Raw genomic sequence first — 22925 nt, forward strand, 5'->3', positions numbered from 1 at the left:
GCCGCCCCATCAGCAACATATTGGGTGTGATGGGGTCTGGGTCTGCGATGTCTGACGACGTGTAACCCAGTGGTTTGGAGTTGATGATCCCCTCAACTTCAACTAACACTGTCATCAGGACATCTTCTGATACACTCTGCGCTCCAAGAGTAGTGTGAAGGGCAGATTTGATAGATCGGATCTCCCGCTCCCAGGATCCGCCAAAGTGTGGAGCATGAGGGGGGTTAAATTTAAAATCAATTTGCTGACTCGCCAGCTGTGCCTGTAACTCTGGCGTGAGTGCTTTGAATGCCTCTTGAAGTTCTGAGCTGCCACCTTTGAAATTTGTGCCCTGATCAGCAAGCAGCTCATGGGGCTTACCTCGACGTGCAATGAAACGTCGGAGCGCCATCAGGAAAGCGTCTGTATCCATGCTAGTGAGAAGATCAAGGTGCACAGCATGGGTTGTCAGACACTTAAACACTATTCCCCATCGTTTCTCGGTGCGCCGTCCGATCTTAATGATATATGGCCCAAAGCAGTCCACTCCTGTGGACCAGAAAACAGGCTGATTGAGACGCAGGCTGGAGGGTGGAAGATCGGCCATCCTAGGGATGACTGGCTTGCTGCGCCATTTCTGGCAATGAAGACAGTTGTGCTGGTGTTTCTTGATAGCTGCTCTCCCTCGCAATATCCAAAATCGCCTGCGTAGCTCTGCATATACTCGGTCGGGTCCAGGATGTGCAAGACGGCTGTCAAAGTCCTGGATGATGAGTTGGGTTATGGGGTGATGTGGGTCCAGTACGATTGGATGTAAAGTATTTTCATCCAGAGTCTCGCATCTGCGGAGTCGACCTCCCACACGGATCAGTTGCATCTCTGCATCGAACTCTGGAGCCAAAGTGAGGAGTCTGCTGCTTGTGGAGACTGGTTTTCCTGCTGTCAACCGAGTAAAGTCCTCAGGGAAGCAATCTCTCTGCACTTTTCTGAGAAGAGCCATCTCATTCTGTCTGTAGTCCTCTGCTGTGGGTTCTATGGGTGTGGCCGCCCCATGAAAGGTTCTGACAGATGCCTCCAGCAGCTCCTGATAGGTGTGGAAGTCTTTAGCATCAGGTAGTGGAGGATCAGTGGACATGGAGAGGTGTCCACAGAATGCAGACTTACGGAGTTCAGCCGGGTCGTCTGAGGTTGAGAGATCTAGACAGACTGGCCAGGCTATCTCATCTTGCCATAGGAACGTTGGTCCATTTCTCCAGCGATGGTTCCCTTGGAGTTGTGACAGCATTAGACCCCTGGTTATGTCATCAGCAGGGTTATCCACAGAGGTAACATATCGCCAGGGACTGTCTTCTGTCAGCTCCTGGATGTCGGCTACTCTGGTGCCAACAAACACCTTATACCTGCAAGACTGAGACTTAAGCCAGGTCAGGACGGTGGTGGAGTCGGTCCAGTGTGTGATACTGGCAATGACAAAAGTGAGCTCCTTCTTCAATACGACAGCTAGCTGAGCCCCGATGTGGGCAGCGCAGAGTTCCAGCCTGGGGATAGACTGCTGTCGGATTGGTGCTACCCGTGACCTTGCTGCCATGAAGGCTACCTGTATGCTGCCTGACTGATCCACTGTCCGCAGATAAGCTACTGCTCCGTATGCTCGCTCTGATGCATCAGAGAATACATGTATGGTTTGATAAGATGCTGATGTGTCAGATCTTGGCTGAAGATAACACCGTGGAAGAGAGATGAAGGGGAGCTGATGGAGTTCACTCTCCCATTCACGCCACAGTTTGAGAATGTCTTCTGGGAGCTGTGGATCGTCCCAGTCTCTCTCCTTCCGCCAGAGACCCTGTACCAGGATCTTAGCCCTTGTGGTGTAGGGGATGAGAAAGCCAATAGGGTCATACTGCCTTGCAAGTACCCTATAGATGCTGCGCATTGTGGGCTCTAAATGCTCTGAATGGCGAAGCCGGTAAGTGAGGGTATCGGACATGCAGTGCCAAAGCAGTCCTAGTGTCCGTTCTTGGGGGTCAGCTGCATCATGTGACAACCAGAGCTCACAGCTGTCAGATTTGGTGTCAGCTGGCAGGTGGCTGATGATGTCTGGTACATTAGTGGCCCACTGACGAAGCTCAAACCCACCAGAGAGGAGTAATGACTGCAGCTTGTCAACTAACGACTTGGCTTCGGATACAGATGTAAAGCTCTGCAAAAAGTTGTCCACATAAAAGTGGTCCTCTGTGGAGTGGCGTATATCTTCATCTGGGCTGCTGTGATCCTGCACATGTTTCTGGAGGGCAAACATGGCACAGCATGGGCTACAAGTTGTTCCAAACGGCAACACCTGCCATTCGTACACATCTGGTTCTCGGCTGCGCTCCATGTCCCTCCAGAGGAAGCGCAGGTAGGGTTTGTCTTCTGGCAGAAGGCGGACCTGATGAAACATCCCCTTTATATCACTGCTCACAGCCACTGGGTGCTGCCTGAAACGGAGCAGCACACCAAGTAGGGATGGTCCTAAGGTGGGACCTGGAAGGAGCTGTTCATTCAAGTTTCCATTCTGAAATGTGAACGAGCAGTTAAATACGATGCGGTCCTTGCCATTGTGATTGACCATGTGGTGAGGAATGTACCATGATCCGGTACTCATCTGGACTGCATCAGGTGCAAGTTTCTCCACATAGCCAGCATCCAAAAGTTTTCTCACCTCTCCTTTGTATGAGCCAGCTTTAGCTGGATCCTGAGCCAGCCGTTTCTCTGTCCCACGCAGATGGCCCAGGACTGCTTCTTTGGGTGCCCGAAGTGGCAGAGCATCTTCTTTCCACAAGAGGGGTGTGGCATATCTGAATATACCATCCACTTCCACCCTGACTGTCTTCTCCTCCAGCATCCTGACAACTGCTGTGTCCTGCTTGGAGCGTGTGATGATCTTCTCGTTCCGGTAGGGCAGGACATCCATCTGCCAAAGTTTAGAGACATGATGGAGCAGCTCTGCTGTTGGCGATAGACTGGTAAACAGGCACTGTGATGTGGAGGATTGGTGGTTCAGGACTTTAGCTGGACCTTGCAGCGTCCAGCCAAGACGCGTCCTGAGTGCAGCTGGTCCACCTTGGGGGCCTAGGTGTACTGGCTCAACTGGAGTTAGGAGGTGTGGGTAGTCTGAGCCAATAAGAAGCAGGGGCTGGACATGTGAAAATGAGTTAAGTGGCAGACCTCGGAGGTGACGATAGGTCTTCTGAAGAGTCTCAACCGGATGTGAGTGGGTGGATAAACCCAACTCTGTTGAGGTAAATGCCTGCTGGATTCTGAAGAGTTTCTGTGGCTGATCAACAGCAGACACAGAGAATGACACAGACCTCCCTGATACTTCTCGAAGGTCCTGGCGGATGGTTCGAAGTGCCAGTTCTTCAGCAGGCCCTTGGAGACCCAGTTTTTGAACAGCAGTGTGGAGAATGATGGTGCGCTCTGATCCGTCATCCAAGATGGCATAAGTCCTCAAGCGCTTTCCCTTGTGATGAAGATACACTTCCACCATTTTCAGCAACACACAGTTGCTTCTCCGTGCAGGATCCAGATAATATGTCACTGGCTGAGCAGATGTAGGTGTTATCCTTTGGGGAGGCTTGGTAGCACTATTCACCTCATGTAGAACTTCTAGATGTGTGCCATTGCACTTTTGACATCTGGCCTTGAGGTAGCACTGCACTGCTTGGTGGTCTCTCCCACATCTCCAGCATTTTTTTCCATCCTTGATCCAGCTCACGCGTTGCTCTGTGGACAGCTGCTTAAATGCACTGCATTGATTGAAATAGTGCTGCTGGCTGTCACAGAATGGGCAGTATTTCTTTGGCTTATCTGCCTTCTGATCTATGGGTGGCACAGGTTTGGATGGCTCTGTAGGTGGGTCGACCAATAAGACAGTGGTGGAGCGTGTACCTACTGTCTGCCTTGTCCTGAAGCTCTTCTGTCTTTCTGCCCTGGTCTCTGTTGCTGTCCTACGGTGGCTGACAGTGATCTCATCCTCCTGTACTCGAACTTCATACTCCAACCACTCTGCAAAGTCCAGCAATGTCGGAATGGGGATCCGGAGAGGGTTGGTGAACCTCTTGAATTGAGCCCGCAAGTCATGTGGTAGCTTAGATAGCAGGCGTGATACATGTGATCCACATTCAAGCTCTGTTCTTCCCTCCTTCCCTAGCTGAGCTAGCATGCCACTTAAAGCTCTTACCTTTAGAGCAAACAGGCGGAACCCTTTAATGTCCCCACTCTTGATTGGTGGCTCAGCCAGCACTTCAGTGATGCGCTGAAGGGCAAGCTTGTGGGGCTGGCCGTACAGTTCTGTGAGTGCAGTCATGGTCCTGGTGTATGGGAACCGACTGTTGCTGTATGAGTCAGCTACCAGCAGGGCATCTTCCAGCTTGAGATGGTCCACCAGTATCTGATACTTGAACTGTTCTGTAGCATCAGCTGGCAAGAGATTGTCCAGTGCTAACTTAAGCCGAGCAAATTGGCGAGGATCATCATCCATGAAGATAGGAATGTGTGGTTTTGGTCCACGATATGTGGATTCTTGTCGTGGTGGAGAGAATGGTTTGTTGGGATGGGGGAAAGGTTGTGGTGCACTGTAGAAATGCTGGCCCCATATCCTCTGGTCTGCTGGTTGCTGCCAGAGGGGCTGGTGTGCGTGAGCAGTTGAGGTACGTGGTGGGGTGAATGGCAACACATAATCCGGAGTGGGTATTGATGGTGGGGATGCCTGATAGGCTGGTGCAGGAGCAGGTTGCTCTTGTGGCTGAAGATGAGTACTGCGCAGGTGCTCTGTCAGCTCTGACACAAGTTGTGGAGGCAGCCGTCCTGGAGATGATTGACGGGATTGCTCTCCTGCACTGCCTAGGCAAGAATACTCCACCTGAGGTGGTGGCGGAAATTGATCCCAGTCTGGTCGCACTGGTGGTAAGATAGGAGGAGGAGGCTCCGGCCATGATGCATCTTGCTGCCATGTACGATGCAGGGGTGTAGAGAACTGCGGTGGAGCAGGGAATTCTTCGTAGGACCTGTCACTGTCCATATAGTGAAGTCGTACTGAAGAAGAGGTTCCGATGCCTGTGGCTGCAGGTGTGGGCCTCGGGTAAGGAGAGAGGGCGTTGAGTACTTGCCGCATCTCCCTGCGTAGCTGCATGTTGTCCTCTTGCACCTCCCTGAGAGCTGAGAAGACTGCATCTGGACTGAGACTTGACGTTATTGGTCCAACAGGGGGAGCTTGAGTTGCATCCCGTGGCCTGCTGGCTCCCACGTCGGTGTGACTATGTGGTGTGTATGACTGCGGCAGCTGTCGCAGCGGCAAATTCACCAAGTAGTCCTCCAGGTAACGTGGCTGGCGTCTGTCACGGCGAGGACGGTTGTGCTCATCAGGAAATGATGTCATAACTGTGGTAATCGCTGAATCCGGCTCGAAGGACCTTGAAATGTTGTTTTGTAAACCCAGTGAGGTGATGAATATGTTGGTTATGGATTTAGTGCTGATACGATGTAAACAGCAAACGCCACAGGAAGTCCGGTCAGAACTCAGACATCAATTCCAAATAAAGGTTTATTGAAACGCACACACACACATACCACACGTCCAACCGTGATTTTAGCTATGAGCGTAGCCTTGAGATTAGCCGTGAAATTAGCTGTGCAATTAGCCGTGGTTTCTATAATTGTAAATGAAAACACATACATGAAGATAACAATTAAATGAAGACAATATATATAAAATATACATATAATGATAACTATACATGCATGCATAACACAGTAATACAGTCTCAGCCCTGAACAACAGCTGATATGAATACTGATAATAGTAGTACACTGGCCCTTTAAGTTATATGAGCGGATGTGCAGTTGGATGCTGAAACAAGCAATACCTCTAGTCTGTAAAACCTGCAGTTCTTACATTAAACATTTACTAAACACACTAAATGCACTGACTCGTTGTGATTGAGTAGCGATATGTATATCAGCAGTTATAAATATACTTTCAAGAGGTAATCTACTTAGATCACAAGAGTAATTATTGAAAGATATCAACAACAGGACAACTATCTTCACTATCTACAAGCAAAGATGAATGACACAATTAAATAACTATAAACAACTATAAGGTACCATAAGAAACACTCACACTCGAATGGACGCACGGTAATGAAGAGAAATAAGTGTTTATTCTCTAGTCCAGCGGATCTCCGTTGTCCTCTGCATACGCTCCGACACTGATGTAGGGGCGGGTCTGGCTCAGAAAGAATTCGTGAGTGACAGGTAATTAAGGCGTCTGATTGGTGGAAAGTGTTCCTTCTGATTTGGGGTGCCTTGAAACTGTCTGAGGGGAGACTAGAAACAGTGTGTTCTGCTGCTGTTCATGTGCATCTGGGAGCACCTGATTGGTCAGTCTTACTGGGTGCATGAGGAGGCCCACGCAGGGAGGGCATGGTCAGGTGGAATGCACCATTTTGAACAATTGTCGTTCATACTGAAGGTTCCCACAAAGTCATGTGACACACAGGAAACAACGCCATTACATTTATTAAGTCTCTGCCGTTGTTATGCTCACCTTCTTTCGGGGTGGTCTTTATCGATGTCTAAAGGATAATCATTTTAAAACTCGTTTCTTTTCCCCAATTTCTTACGGAATAATCGAAAAAAATAACACTAGCAGTCTAGCTAACTGTTCACTTTAAGTAACTGCGTAGCACCATACATTTCCCCGCTGCAGTTACTAAACGAAAGCCCATTCTCCTCCTCTCTCCGCCGCTCCCTGTACAGCGCTGAGGGGGTGTGAGTAAAGGGCGAAATGATAACAGACGTTTTCGACTTCAGCCAATCGCACAACAACATATCATTCATGCTGGGAGTAACGCACATCTATAGATTTTTTATACGCAGAACCATATTTTTATATGGCTCTGGAGTAACGTTCCATTCCCATAGCAGCGAAGCGACTCACAGCCAATCGCTTTCTTGCCATTCGCTCGCCGCTTTGGGGCGTGTCGCCTAAAAGAGCATGTTTATCTCCCACCAGCAAGAATGGAGTTGTAATTCAGAGCTGTGTTCCAATGAGATGTTGTTATTCTCTTATCACCTGGTGAACCTGATAAAAAAGACAGCTCAAGACCAGCTGGTCATCCGGAAAAAAAGCATAGATAGCATAGGTAAATAAATATGTTCTGGACCCTGTATGTTTATTTATGTGTTAATTTTCTTCCCAAACAACACTGGATCCTCTGACTACAATTACAATTTGTTTTGAGTAAACTGTTTAAGATAAAAAAAAATGCATAGGCAGTCTACAGAAGCTACAACCCTAAAATAAAGTGAGTTAAAATCACATTTTAGTGATCACTGTGGGGACGTAGAGCGTCAATTCTTAAACAACCCTTCTTTTCCAAGGAAAAAACACTTGTTGACTAGAAAATCAAAATCATGATCAAATCGTATTAGCTCAAAGCTAGCACCTGTTAATCTGAATCAGTTGATGAGTTCATTTATTTGGAGCGAGATTTCTCCCTATGTTTTGTCTGGTTTCGCACAGGCATAAACCTAAATGCACCAACATTTGCACCAAAAAATGTTGGTCAGAGCTGTCTGGCATGGGAAAACGTTTTTCCTTTTAGTTAATTGGAAGGATTTTTTGTTGTAGTTTTGTTACGTAGGCTTTGTGGTGTTAGTTTGTGTTGAAACAGATATTTAGTGCAGTTGGTTTTGTGATTTTGGCTTTTTTATAATTTTTAACTATCGCCATAATAATGCAACGTATGACTTGTATAGCCCCCGTCTCCCTTTACTAAACATGCAGAGATTGTAGTAAATACTGACTACTGGTAATATTATTGCTGTCTAACACTTTCAATGTCTGAAGCATACAATTAAAAAACAAGGGAGAACTTCTGGGAAATATGCCTATTTTAGGATAATAATCATAATGACTTTTACAAAACTAAGTTATGTTATAACTGCAGTTAGTTGCATTTTGTATTTTTTAAGGAATACTTTAGTTATTCAGAGTTAGTCAGTTAATGGCTGCTTTTTGTGACTTTCTAGTCAACAAGTAGATTTTCCTTAGAAAATAAGGGTTTGTTTTTGAATTTACGCTTAACCTCCCCACAGTGTCAACTACAATTTAAGGCTAACCCACATTATCTTAGTCTTGTAGCTTCTGTAGACTGCCTTTGTATTTTTTTCATGTGTATGGTTACATATGTAAGTTACGTTAGTTTCGGTTTTATCAGTTCACTCCAGCTCTGTAGGTGGCAGCAAACGGCCAAGAAACAAATTATGCCTCGAACAAGAAGAAGCAGGTAGAGGAAGAGGACGGCTGGGGTTAGTACACATTTTTAGCTCCAACAGATTTTGTAGATTCAGGGTTATTGTTTCTGCAAGTGCTGATATTACAAATATCTAACTTAGAAAAGAAATAGCTAGCTACTCAGGTAATTATACTAACTAGTTAGCTAGCTTTTTTTAACTGTACCCTCGGTGTTACTGTGGGTGTGAAATATGGCACAGCATCTCATGGCTGAGGCCACAGCAAATCGAAAGTAGCTAGCTAAAGCTAACAGTATAAACAGAGGGGCGGAGAGTTCTCCCAGTAAAGTTTTTTTTTACCTGTGTACATCTCTCTTCTAAACAGTGCTGATACCGAGAGATATATCTGGTATTTCGTCAATGAAAAGAAGGAGGGTGCAAATGGGTCATTCAGCAAGCAGCCCAGACTCGAGTTTTGTAAGTAACGCTAGATAATAAGCAGACAGGCTGAGAGCAGCAGTCTGCTGATTATTGATTATTGATTCAGCTCTGAAGGACTCTGAGTAGCTGAACAGAAATGGCGTCTCCGTCTTCTTCTCTATGTTGTTCATCATTACCCCAGTGCCCTGTGAGTCTTCCCCTTGCTGTTGTTGAGGAGATCCTGCTGAACCTCCCCATGCAGCAGGTGGTGTGTGTTTGTCGTCTGGTGTGTCGCGAGTGGAAGCTGGTGGTAGACAGCGCTTCGTTCTGGAAAGAGAAATGTCGCAGGGAAGGTCTGAAACCTCGGAATGCTGACAAAAGTGCTCGAGAATGGCAGCTCTTCTACTGGCTGTGTAAGAGACGCCGCAACCTGCTGAAGAACCCCAACGCTGAAGGTAAGATAGACTCTTGTAGTTAGCTAAAAATATATTTTTACTAGTGGTGTCAATCGATAAAAAATGCCAATATTACACGTTAAAGCACGAGCCTCGAATGTATTATTGCGATTATACCACAGTTCAATTATCACGGTCTATTGAAAGACTTTGAGCGAAAATACGGTCTGTCAGGTAATAAACACTCCGCGAGTTAAAATAGTTCCGTTGCTGCTCTGTTTGTAGCTGCCCTGTTTGGTTGTAAGGTCTGCATTGTTGCTAGGGTACCTGTATGTGGCGGAGTAATACATGGAGATCTTCAGTTACAGTGCATTACTGGCTGATAACAGCACGCACAGAACGCCTCTCAGCCAATCACACTGTAGGGTTGGAATGCGTGATGAATGTAAATAATGTAAATAAAAGAATGAATGTAAGAAATGTAAAATGCAATTATATTTAAATTAGTGGTGTCAATTAAAGACTAGTACTGTATTTTTCGCACTATAAGGTGTCAGTGCGCCTAACAATCCGGTGTGTTTTATATATATATATATATATATATATATATATATATATATATATATATATATTTGTGTATATATATATATATATATATATATATATATATATATATATATATATATATATATATGTATGTATTTTACAAGTCATTTTGTTAGTAGCAGTTTAGCCACTCTGCTGAAGTGCAGCTAAGCTCTTGTTAGCTTTTTTACTGTTCAGAGGTGAGAATTATCGGCCTGTAGCCTGCTGCTAACCCCAGCTAGCACTGCTAGAGCAGCATTAGCATTAGCTGCTACCTGTGCTAAGCGCTAGCTCATTTGCCGTTCAGATTCTGGGTTCCAGGGGCAAGGCAGATTACAGCGGAAATTGTAGGAAACTGTTTGTAGGACTATAATTCTACAAGTAAAGCCTGTTTTTCTACATGTCTGAATCTCTAAAAACTCTCTCACACAAGTGATTACGTCAGATGGTTAGGAATACACCGCTATTATGTCAAAGACACACATTTTTACCATAGTTTAAGAAGATTTAGGGTCTGGAACTTGTTTAAAATGTTTAATTAATCAGACATGTTTAAAGCACATTCCACACTCTTTCACCCATTTAAGGGTACTGGTATTTGCGGACACATTGGTACTTTTTACACAGTCCACATAAATTCAGGGCACCATTATATATGGAACACTTGGCTTTACAGGTCTGTATGATTACTCAGGTGTTTTCCGTTGCTTCATTAGTACAGCTCTGGGGCATATGCTGCCTGCACTGAAAGAAGTACACTTGTAAGCTTGCAGAAACCCAGTAAGTATTTAATTATTATTGTAATAATTCTAACAGTAATGAAAACAATGTTCTCTTTTATAGAGGATTATACTGGATGGGACATTGTAGAAAATGGAGGCGACAAGTGGAGTATAGAAGGAATGTTTACTCCTCATCCGGACAGCTCAGTAACAAAATGCTTTGTTACCTCTTATTTGTAAGTTGTTGTTTTTTTCTTTTCAATCTTGACTTCACCACCACATGTTCTCTGAATTTTATGAACCAAAATAACTGTAGTCTTAACATTTTATAAACAAAAGTAGTTACAAATACTGCTACACAGAAAGAATTATGCAATCAAATGACACTTGATAGAACTATATTTAAGCTTATTTGTCACACAGGGTAAGTCTTTTGTTATAATAAATCATAATCTATATTTCAGTCCCTGTGTAAAGAGGCAGCTGATCAATTTGGAGCAAGAGGGCTACAGTCCTGCACTACTCGATGAAATACAGCCAGACATCATCATATCAGACTGGTGAGCATTCATTCACCTTTTTATCATTTTTCTCATGTTATTATGTTTTAAATGTAATCTTTATTTTGTGCAGGTATGCTCCGAGGTGGGACTGCGGTAGTGAATATCTGATTTGTGTAGAGCTGCTCAATCGCAAAAAGAAGCCAATGCAAATCTTTCAACCAGAGCCAGTGATTTTTCCACAGTGGAATGAGCAGCAGTGGAATCAGGTTAGTGCTGAATTATTATTTTTTATTTTTTATTTTTTTTTTTTGTGATGACTAAATATTATTTTCTTTATTGACCCATTGAATCGCTAATAGTGTGTTTCCATTGAGCAAAAACTAAAATAGTAAGTGGATAAATATATGGATAAAGGTTGTCAATCTTTTTTTTGATGACCCTACTATTGCCCATTAATGTGATTTTATTCATTTATGTGTTTCGAATGACACACTAGGGAACACTACTGAAAGTTCCGCATTTTTCTTCACACTCCTTCAGTAGAGATTTCTTTGAATGGTCGTGGTCCTAGACTGCTGTTTAAATGAAAAGACAAAAGAGATAAAAAAAAAATATTGTTTATGATTACTTGATTAAGATGTAAACATAGCCGTTTAGATTGGTTTGCTATAAAATGTGTCTTTCTAAGGCATTACGCATATTATAGGCTGGTTTTCAGCAGTGCACATTTAAGCAACAAGGTTTACTAACGGTGTAACATGAAAATAAGAGTATATTAAAGTATTGCTGTGTTATTTTTTGCAATACTGAATGAATTCTCAAAAACACAGTATTGATTTTATTTAATTGTTCACTCTGAAAGATTGGTGTCAGGCAGTGGTTAGGTTAGTTTTGTGTTTAAACCCCGACAGTTAGAAAGCAATGTTGATCCTCTGTCTCAAATCGCACATTTCTGTTGGACAAAGACATTTATTTGTGAATTTTTTACCAGAAATGCTTCCACCTCATACTTTAGAGGCTTTTTATTCAGTTGATAATATGTCCATAATTTGCATTTGTCTGTCAAGTTATGCAAGATGAGGTGAAAGGAAGTGAAGAACAGGGTTAACTGGATGCTTAGGATCCCGATCTTAACTTCAATTATTGACAGTTGACAGTGTGTGTGTGTGTGTGTGTGTGTGTATATATATATATATATATATATATATATATAAGAATGCAGTTAAACAATTAAAGAACTTTCATATTTATTAACAATGTTATAACTCCATTGGAATTGAAATGTCTATAATTGAACTTGAATTGTGTTAATTATTGCCAAATCCTTAAATATCCACCTGTTCTATTCTAGATGACTCATATCTTCAAGGACTATGGGCGAGGTGTTCGCTATATCCGCTTCACTCATGGAGGGAAAGACACACAGTTCTGGGCCGGCTGGTATGGAATACGAGTCACTAATAGTAGTGTGGAAATTTACCCGGCAGTGGAATCGTAGTGTTTGCATGCAAACACCCTTTAATTCTGCAATGAAGGAAATCCATACTGTATATTTAGCTGTTCCAGGACAAGGTTGGAAGAAGCTTGTTAGCCAACGGACTAGTGAGCTAAGTGTTTGTGAGGTACCTCACATTTACATTAGATTATTATTAATTAATATTTAGCTATACAATGAGTTAATTCCCCAAACCACAAAAAATAATTATATAGTGTAACTTGCTTGCTCCTTAAAAGCATGTTTGCATGCTAAAACACTTAAAGGGGCAGTTTCCCAGACAGGGGTTAAGCCTAGTATTCAAAATGTTTAGTCTATAACTAGTCTTGATCCCTGTCTGCGAAACTGCCCAAATGCCCTATCCGGACGGGATTAGTTTCTCAGGGGGACGTCTGTGAAAAATATTTCACGGTTCTACTCAGTGATTAAACTCTTGCATTCAGACTGCAATTGAAAAAACAGGAGGACAAATCATTTCACAGCCACGACATTGCGTTCAGTAGCTCCTCCATTTCCACCCACTGTTGTGTTTTCGTGGATCTCCGTGGAATCGCGCGACCAAAGTGTAATTACGGTGCATGGCAGTGGACAAATAGCTATTTTATTTTATTTCATCACAAGGTGACGAAACTCAGAGATGTGTGTCCAGACTAAAATTACCAGAGAGCCACAGAGTTCAGTGAAAAACAGTAGATAAATCAGCCTTAGAGGCCGTCTGTGAACAACACATACATGGTCTTTCTGGATGGGAATAAAATCACAGAGGACCCCCCATAAAAAAAAGAAAAAATTACCCCAGGACCCCCTGAAAAACGAAACCGTCCAGATAGGGCTAAAAAGTACTTTTAAAGGGCTCATATAATTAAAACAAATGTTCCTTAAATTGTTCACATAAAGAGAATAATAAGTATAAGTAATAAGTCATTTTTGGTGACATTTATAAAATGTACTATTCACTCCCTAGACGTTAAATCTGTACATGGAAACTGATGTAAATGATGTGAGGTCACAAAAAACGAAACATGCCAATGAAACTGACTGTTTAAGTGTAAGGGAAAAAGGGTGGATTATATAAAAATGAATGGGTACATAAAACCACTAAGTGTTTTACCTGTAGGGGAGGGTCTAGAATATTGTGAAAAATGTAAGATTTGGACCATTTAGGTTTCTGAAACTTCTGAGACTTTTGGACCTGGCCTTAATATATGATAGATGAGAGAATTAGAGGGATTGTAAAACTCTGTTGGTTCGTCTAAACCATTCACACTCCCAGAATAGGGCATGATTGATGAAAACTGTTCTTAACAAGAAGTTAAATGGATGTAATGTATGCATTGGTTTTGTTTTTTTATTGGGGAAAATACAATTGAATCTCACCTGGTCATGCTAGGGACTTTGACAAATCAAAAAAAATATCAACAGATTGGATGACTACCAAAATAATCATTAACTGCAGCTCTACTATCCAGATTGATGTTATTGTCACATGTAAACAGGCCATTTGGTGTCAAATGATTGCTAACCTATTGGCTAACTTGCAGTCATATTATAAGGCAAAGCTGAGAATTGGTCTAGGGTAGTATTGGGGTGAAGAGGTGCAGTTCTCCATCTAGGTGTGGGGAAAATGATTTCCCACAAAATTATTGTGCCTTAGTGTCTGTCTCTTTAAATGTACTTTAGTGAGAGAAAAGCAAGATTTAAGTTGAATGCAAATTGAGTTTTATGGTGCCTTTGCCTGTGTTTCCTTGTGTAATGAAGCCGCCAGTGTCCTGTCAGCGGTGTTTTGATCAAGTTCCAATGTGTTCCGTCTTATCCACTCAACCATCAATTGGGTACACATTACATTTATAGTCTGTTTTATTTCATCTTATTTTGGATATGAGTGGACGTAAAATTGACGTGAATGATATTTGATAGACTGAGGCTGTTAATGCAAGAGGAATGTAGGTAACTGTTGGTCTGGGTATGTATTTAATAATAAACTACTGTAAAAACATTAAAATATAGCCATAATGTATTTAGTATACTTGTAAAGGTTTATGTTTCTACGTTGCAGATTCTATTTTCATCATGACTGTAAGCTCAACCAAAACCTTAACTTCTGACAAATGCACTTTTATAGATTTTTGTTTGTCATGCACAATGAAATCATATATTTCTAACATTATATTTGTACTATTTATCTTACTAGCTTGAAACCTGTAGGCTAAACACACCCTCTCTCACTGGGCTTTGTGTCAGTGTAATGTATCATAATGTATCTATATTACTGTGGCTTTTTTCATATTGTTTAAACATTCAACCCAAGTACTTTACAAAATATTCTTGCTAACACAGTGGCAGTTATCTAACCGAACATTTGATGTGAGTTGAAAAATAATTCACTAATAAATGTGCAATAATAGAGACAGACCCTCTAGAATTGTCAGATTTTTTTTTAGTTATAAAGTTATAAAATCAGTGAATTTACATTCAGACAGAAATATGTATGCAAGTGTGGGCTTACACACAGATTTGTTACAGGTTAGGCCTAGTTTTGGACTACACAGCATTTTGAATGGAGATTTCTATTGAAAGTAAAACATAATCTACGACTAAGCTAAATCCGATTCCTGAAAACTGACCCCATAAGATGTGTATCTGATTTGTCCGGACTTTTACAAGTAAAAATCTGAACATTTACATAAATGTGTTTATATAGTACAAAATTGTAAAAGATGACTGTTTCAAAATGTTGGAAATGTTTATTTCAATGCGATTCACACAAGTAATCATTTCTTTCTGTAACGAAACAGTCCATATAAAAATATATTAAAAAGAAATAAAGAAAAATAAACTCAAACAAAAACAATACACATGCTGTATTTGAGTGGCTGAATGCTAAAGAATCACCGTCACACATCATTATCATTATAAACTCAATTATAATTATACAAAGGCTAATGACAATTAGTATAAATAAAAAAAGAAATTATTAAAGATTATTACTCAAAACTGACTGATCCAAAAAGAAAGAAAAATATAAACTCAGAATGATCTTTAACTGAAAACATGACCTGATCAACATCAGGTCCAAGTAAAACTGAACATTATTGTAGTTATCATGATTTACACATATGAGTGATATTTGTGCAAGGTGAGGTCAATTTAATCAATTTGTAATTTTACCATAAAGATGTTTGGATCAATTTGTTTTATAATAAGAATTTATAATAAATAGAGTTCAGAGGCATGATTTCACAATGTAAAAAAAAAAAAAAAAAAAGTCCTCAGAATTTCAGTTCATGAATGTTACAAGTGATCTGCCACTTAACTAAGAACTACTGCCAACACGTTCTCTGTGCTGAAGCATAACACTGTTTTTTTTTTTTCCATCCTTATTGCAGCCATCCCAGAAATGAATATTAACCATCAATAAATAACTAAATTCAAAAGCGATCTTTAGCTGTAAGGAAGGCTTGCAGTGAATCACTTTCATGTGAGAAGAGTACAATCATGACACAATTTGACAAATCAAGATAATCTTAAGATACACTTTTTTTTTTTGCAAAATAATATATCTTACACTCATTTTACAGTCATTACACATATCCATTCTTCTTAATTCAGATGACAATATATCAAGGCAAATATGAAGAAAAAACAAAACAACAACAAAAAAAAAAGTATTTGCAATAGTTAGTCCTTTCCTGATAAAGGTTTAAGGTAGAACCAAAACTAACCAAGATTCTTATGCTTATGGAAAATAGTCATAGATCTTATGTTATATGTTTATGCCTGAAAGGACCTACATAAAGGCTGAACTCATAAAAGAACACATTTACGTTTCTTCTTAGGCTCTGGGGGCTCCAAGGCAGCTAGTATGGCCTCATCAAATACGTTCTTCAGCCCTTTCTGCAGATAGAAAGAGAAAAAAAAAAGAGTGCATTAAGTTCACATCTTAATTTAGGCAACAAAAAAACAGTGAACAAGTGTAATTGGTTAGAACTGGTGTCTGCAGTAAGTCAAAGCATCACGTAAACAGGGCCTAATACTTGTATCTGCAGTGTTTATTTTGAGGGCAGCATCTCTGTATATAGTAATGAACACAGACCACACACACACACTGCTCCTGGAATTTAAATCCCACTGATCCTCTTGAGGCATTTCTTTTTTTATATATATATATATACAGTTTATTTGCCTTATTCCACCACTACTGGACAATTATCTCCACTGGTTCATAGCAAGACGTTTGTAGTGGCATCGCAGTCTGAAGTAATCTGCTGGGGATGCTGTAATATAATAATGTGACTAATGTATTTATGCTAACCCTACACAGCTAACTAGCTTTTTAACACAACACAACACAACAAAAAGATAGGAAAAATGTGGGGCATCATATAATTTACATCCACCTGACTTTCAAAGAAGAGCAGCTGCGGCTTTGGTTGAACATGCCAGGAACACCAACCCATTGTTTGTTCATCTGCCCTTGTTATTTTGTGGAGGTGAAACTTGGTTATGAATCTTTAGGTAAGTGAATACATAGGGTGCTTTTATGATGTAAGCAATAAGTGCCAACCTAATAGCCTCACAAACTCCAGAATCACCCGCTTCAGTAGAGCTTCATAACTGAGCCATTTCTATGTGTCAGGACATCCTGGCAAATGGACATATGGATGTTTTTATGGATAGTTTACACTGTAATTCTAACTATAACAATGAATGGGATATTCATTCCTAGAATCACAATGTTAACTTCTATAAAGGTAGGGAATTTAGTGCACTTCCTCTAGTGCATCTCTTCAGTGTCCAACCATATTTACCATCTACACAATCAACAGAACCCATGCTAGAGCTTAGATAGGGCCCAAAAAAATCCATGTTCACCTTCTGTCTGAGTCGACCTGGTTTGCCACTTAATCTCTCATTAACAAAAGTTGTAGGTTTTTGATTCTTGATCTCTGATCCCCGAAAGTCTCGATTGTCTTTCCTGTCGGCCAAATCTGCAGCAACGCATAGTTACACAAATTGTGCACAGCAAAGATTTACCGACAAGTGGAGCTTTTAATTTTAGCCGCTATATTGTGATAATCACACCTTAGCTTTATATTAAAATACAAAAATTAGCATTAAAAATGTAGGTCTATGTAACAGCCAATTTTTTTTTAGCCCGATCTGACAGGGTCTATAGAAAGTGGTTCGAGTTCTGATTGGGCATTAAGTTGGGCTTGGGCAGAGACTCTAAACTCCAACCTATGCTGCCATGATCCAAGAACAAACCTAAAGCATATGTATCTTACTCACCTGTGTTAAAGCTGAACATTCCACATATTTGACTGCTTTCAAGTCTCTCGCTAGTTTCTCTGCTGTTTCAGGAGTGATGGGTTTCTGCTTGTTCTTTGCAAGCTTTTCAATAGTAGAAGGATCGTCTCTCAAGTCAATCTGAGTTCCGACCAACAGGAACGGGGTCTTTGGACAGTGGTGGGTGATCTCAGGCACCCACTGCATGGACAAGAAAAGGCAAGGCTTGTGAATAATTTAATACAAATCAAAAGATATGCTTTAATGAATAAAAAAAACAAAACTGATATTGAACTATTAACCCACATATTTATCAAACAAAGGCAAGCAAGCAAACTGCTGGAAACATGCTGAAATCAGAACTCACTTTTTCCTTGACATTTTCAAAGGATGAGGGTGAAACTACTGAGAAACAAACTAAGAAGACATCGGTTTGGGGGTAGCTCAGAGGCCTCAACCGATCATAATCCTCCTGGCCTAAAAAAAAAAAAAAAAAAAAAAAAAGACATAATTTGAGGTTTGTGGCTAAATTGCATGTTTCTCCTGAACATCTGCAGCATCTGAATAGGCAGGGCAATTCTGTATATTAAAAAAACACACACAAGCATTTATTTGTGGCACTATTTGTACCATGTTATGCCCTACTCTACAGAACCTTCATTGGTGCAAATGGTAATACCGATAAGCCGAAATGTTACGATCCTCACAAATAAAGTAAAGCACATTACATATCAAGGATCAATGGCAGATCAGGATTTGGAATATATAACACGGAAAAGGGGTCTAGATTTTGTAGCAGAACACAGCCCAAAGCATCAAACTCTGTCTGCAATCTTGGTTTTCCAGGTAAACAGCACATGTACCCAGTGAACGCAATATAAAAGAAAACAGGAAAACAGACCTGACAAATTATTTTTACTGCTTCCAGATGCTATTATGTTAGTGTGGCCACTTCATCCATTCCAAATCTATGCACAGGTGCACTATGACACAATACTAAACATTACATTGTTTTGAAATGTGTGTTATAGCACAAATATAGCACAGAGATGCTTCAATATAATGCTTTGTATAATGATCGTCTTCTCAGGTCACCCAGGCCTTGGTACACCTTCCCATTTCTCTCTTCTTTCACTTCCATCATGTCAACAACAAGAACTGACTGTTCGCTTAACCACAAACATATACATGTATACACAGATATGTGATCACTTTATGCCTTCTTTTGTAAAGGAAAGCTCTGTATAATACAAATGAATACACAAACTTGCCAACCTACAGAAAATTAAATACAGACCTTAAAAATTGTATCAAACATAGAAATGTGTGTGCTACCACATATCTCCTAGGGTAGAACTTTATCAATTTATTGATTAAAAAAAAGAACTCCATACCTGCAGTGTCAAATAATCCAAGAGTGTATGGTTCACCCCCAATCATTACAGTTACGGCATAGTTATCAAAAACCTAAAAAAGAAAAAAAAAAAAAGTCAAAAAGAGAAATTATGGGCTTACATAACATAACATAAGATATAACATAAGACATTAGCCATAACATAATTAGTTCAATAAACACTTGTACTTACTGTTGGTACATACTCTGATGGGAACTTGTTTGTCGTATATGAAATCAAAAGGCAGGTTTTACCCACAGCACCATCCCCAACTACTACACATTTAATGGTCTGCATTGTTGCACTTTCAAGGTGTACTCTGGTCTCTGTAACAGGAGGAGAAAATATCATTATTTGTTTTATTAAAATTATATATCTGAGAACAAAAGTTTGTTTTTCTTTACAGCAAAAATTTTACGATAGATGGAACCATATTTTTGAAACTCATCTAGTTGTTTATGCTGTTTGTAAATCAAATCAAAGGAGATTTATTGTAACGAAAAGTTACACTGCTATTTACAGCTGCATAGAGGACAGTTTGTATGAGAGAGCAGGTTGCAGAGTGAGTTTGAGTGTTATAAAGGGTGGGGAATGTCCAATAGGTGCAGTGTACTGTAAATAAAGTGAAGGGAAGTGATGGAATGGTGGAAATTAAAATCTATTATTTTGACCATCAATGGAATGGAACAAGCCTTTCATGAAACTATTTATTGATTTATTATAGGGTGATGCAGTGAGGTGTAGTTTTAATTGGTAAATTAATTAATTGTCAAATAAGATTCACATCTTAACCTCCAACTTCTACTTGTAATTTTTTCTGGGTGTATAGGATTTTGTACAGGTTTTTTTATGTAATGCTTGAATAGAAATATCACGCAGAAATTTATCAAAATGCTTGCCTATTAATGAGCTTAACCAGCTTAGATTTAGACCTGTATTATGGGTTTAATGGTATAAGCATTATCAAAAGTACACCCATGACTGACCATGAGGATGTACCAGCAAGAACAACATGTGGCCAGCAAGACCAAAATAAAATACAACATATAGCTAAGATTAACTACTACTGGTCAATCCTGGTCAAGAGCTGGTTAACCAACTAACCCATCTAGCCAAGCTAGTTTATCAGCATAGAGCATAGGTCGGCAATAGGCGGCCCACAAGCAAGAAACTTCTGGCCCGTGAGGTTGAACTATAATGAAAAAAAAAAATCGGACTGTCCGTCTCAAAAATGCTCTTTATTTAGAAACTTAATTTTCCAAAACAGAAAAATGTATTCAATCTAATAATGCTTATTTGTTTCATCTGGACACGACGGCTGGATATGGGGGCGAATAAGCACATTAGCGATGTGTAGCATGAATGTTGGACAGCGCCTGATGCTGAAATTACAAAGTGGCCCTTAAAACATGGGTTTCAACTGGTGGGTTGCGAACCAAAAGTGGGTCGGGGGCACGTTCTGGGTGGGTCGCGGACAGGTGCCTGTTTATACTTTGCACTAAACGCGCTAAAAGCGGAGAGCGCGCGAAGCGGGGAAAAAACCATGGAGGATTTTTAAGTGATTGACACCACTAATATAAATATAATTTAATTTTGCTGATTTAATCTAATGCTGATATTTTTTTTAAAGAACTTTTAAAAACTGAAATGCATCCAGCAATATGCTTAGGGAAAATATCTGTAGTTTAAGCAGTTTAAAGTAATGCTGCTGTTTTTGTTCTTAATAAAGCGGCGCAGAGATTGAGATTACTCATGTCTGCTGTTAAATAAATACATTTAGTGATAATAATTATCCCTACCGAAAAAGAAAAAAAAAGTCCTAGTCGCAGACAGCTTGTAAAAAAATAAATACATACAATAAAATAAAAATTATTAATGCCAATCTGATTTTATACTCATCTTTTATATTGGAAAAAAGAGACAGAGAGAGTTTCTTACTAATGTTCTCTGAATGCAGAGATATGCAAAGAAGTATCTAATTTTGTGGGCTAATTTATTTTGTACAGTTTTGATATTTATTTTAGTAGTAAAATGTATACATGTAGTTGTCATGTTTCTCAGTTTTTTATGCTCTTAAATTCACTTTGCATGCATATTTATGCTTAAATGTGTTTTGAAGGCTATTTTTCAAAATTAGATTTGTTTGTTTTTTATTCTATAAACGTGGGTCGCAACTTGTAATGGCTTGAAAAAAATCTGGCCCGCGGCCAAACTTAATTGCCGACCCCTGGCATAGAGTATGCTTTCATCAGGATGACCAGCTTTTTAACCACTTTGACCAATTAAGGCCAGCTTAGACTATCTGAAACAAGATACTATCAAATTCTAGTCTTGAGCTGGATTTCTTAGCAGGCTGTCAGTCAGAACGGGAAGCTGAAATCTAGCTAGCTAGTTTTCTGGCTCCTTAGACACATTTTCATTGTTAACATGCTAACATAGCATAAGAGACCACTTAAAAATGATGGGTTTCTTTAATTTTACCAAATTAAAAAACCTCTGGAATATAAACAAGAGGAAAATGAATGATCACAAGCCACCAAACCAAGCTGTACTGCCTAAATTCTTAAAAATCCAAAAGCAGTGTGTAAGACATGCACATGTCACAAGATGCATAAAAACTGTGATTAAAAAACAGGGTTATTCCAACAAATATTGATTTCTGAACACTTTATGAAAATTAACTTGTTTTCTTTGCATTATTTGAGGTCTGAAAGCCCTGCACCTTTTTTTATTTCAATCAGTTCTCATTTTCTGCAAATAAATGCTCGAAATGACATTTTTTTATTTGGAAACATACCTATAAATAGCAAAAACAGAGAAACTTCATTCAAAGACTGAAGTGGGTTTTTTTCCAGAGCTGTACGTGTATGTTTTTTCCAATATTTCATGACGCCAGGAAGTGTCCTTGCATAAGCTATTTTACAGAAATCTTAGCTGGACAGCTAGCTAGCTTAGATAACCTAACCTAGCTAGCTGGCCTAAATAATTAGCTAATAATTAGGGCCAAAACTGATAGATTAGCATTTACAGAGGTAACTAATTTAACTTACGATGCCTAATTAGCCACACTAGCTCTCATGTAACGTACAATCAATTTCTTTCGTTAGCTTACTGGTTTATCTCGCTAACTAGCTATCTTGCTGGTTATCTAGCCAATGTGGCAGGTTCTGATACAGTGACCTAGCTAAGCTAACTGTAATCCTGACACTGCTAGTTACCTAACAAATCCCATGTTTTGGTTAGCGTTATTTAACGCTGATAACAGCCAAGGCATCGCTGCTGCCTAACTTACTTAAGCTTACTAACAACCGCCAGCTAAACTGTAGCTCTACTAATTAGTCATATGGTTTATTAGAAACGCAAGTTAACACCCAGCTAGCCGCGTTAGCTATAGCCACGGCTACACGTCAGCTAGTTAGCTAGCTAAGCTAGGTTAACTACCGAGAGCTAACGCTCGCTATTGCGGCTAATTTCTTATTTTACATTTTAAAACATAAGACAACCGCCGTAGCCCAACGAACAGTTTCAATCACTGTCTGTAGATAATCAAGACCGTTTATCAGCATCGGTCTAAAAGTCTGATGTGAATTTAATCCTTACCAGAGTTTTTTTTTGTCGTGGACTGTGATCGGCGGTTAGCTAGCTCAAGCCTGAAAACAGCCACAAGCCTCAGCAGTGACCGCCCAATATCACACTTTCAAAGTAAAAGTCCCTTTCATTAAGCGCTCGTTATATTGAACTACAGCTCTAGATAAAAATGAAGAGACCGCTTCAGTTTCTGAATCAGTTTCTCTGATTTTGCTATATGCTTGAATTAACATTGTTGTTTTGTTTTATAAACTACAGACAAACATTTCTTCCAAATT

At 40.1% G+C, this 22925-nt stretch overlaps 3 protein-coding genes across 6 annotated transcripts in view; 1 reads left to right on the forward strand and 2 right to left on the reverse strand.

The window, feature by feature from the left end:
• Positions 1-8706, reverse strand: part of LOC103038244 (cytolytic toxin-alpha) — a 22594-nt gene extending 13888 nt beyond the window's left edge. The window contains exon 1 of one of the 3 annotated variants that reach the window (XM_049463255.1): positions 8620-8706. The gene's annotated coding sequence lies outside the window, so the exon portion shown is untranslated. Of the gene's footprint in view, positions 1-6568; positions 6990-8619 lie in introns of those variants that run through there. The other 2 variants (XM_049463257.1, XM_049463254.1) reach the window with 2 other exon arrangements.
• On the forward strand, positions 8653-14791 carry LOC103034140 (F-box only protein 6). 2 transcript variants are annotated; one of them, XM_007250005.4, is made up of 6 exons: positions 8653-8736; positions 8882-9134; positions 10503-10617; positions 10846-10941; positions 11015-11150; positions 12236-14791. In XM_007250005.4, the coding sequence occupies exons 1-6, from the start codon at positions 8680-8682 to the stop codon at positions 12380-12382; spliced, it is 804 nt and encodes a 267-aa protein (XP_007250067.3). In that variant the 5' UTR covers positions 8653-8679; the 3' UTR covers positions 12383-14791. The 2 variants fall into 2 exon arrangements, with proteins under 2 accessions (XP_007250067.3, XP_022533073.2); XM_022677352.2 differs by having other exon boundaries at positions 8942-9134.
• A 312-nt stretch (positions 14792-15103) lies between these two features.
• On the reverse strand, positions 15104-22767 carry cdc42l2 (cell division cycle 42 like 2). The gene is made up of 6 exons (XM_007250006.4): positions 22660-22767; positions 19252-19385; positions 19060-19132; positions 18033-18142; positions 17669-17866; positions 15104-16273 (listed from the first exon to the last, which is right to left on the reverse strand). The coding sequence occupies exons 2-6, from the start codon at positions 19354-19356 to the stop codon at positions 16184-16186; spliced, it is 576 nt and encodes a 191-aa protein (XP_007250068.1). The 5' UTR covers positions 19357-19385; positions 22660-22767; the 3' UTR covers positions 15104-16183.
• Positions 22768-22925: the final 158 nt, after the last annotated feature.

Source organism: Astyanax mexicanus, chromosome 13, assembly GCF_023375975.1.
Source record: "Astyanax mexicanus isolate ESR-SI-001 chromosome 13, AstMex3_surface, whole genome shotgun sequence".
NCBI classification, from domain to species: domain Eukaryota; kingdom Metazoa; phylum Chordata; class Actinopteri; order Characiformes; family Acestrorhamphidae; genus Astyanax; species Astyanax mexicanus.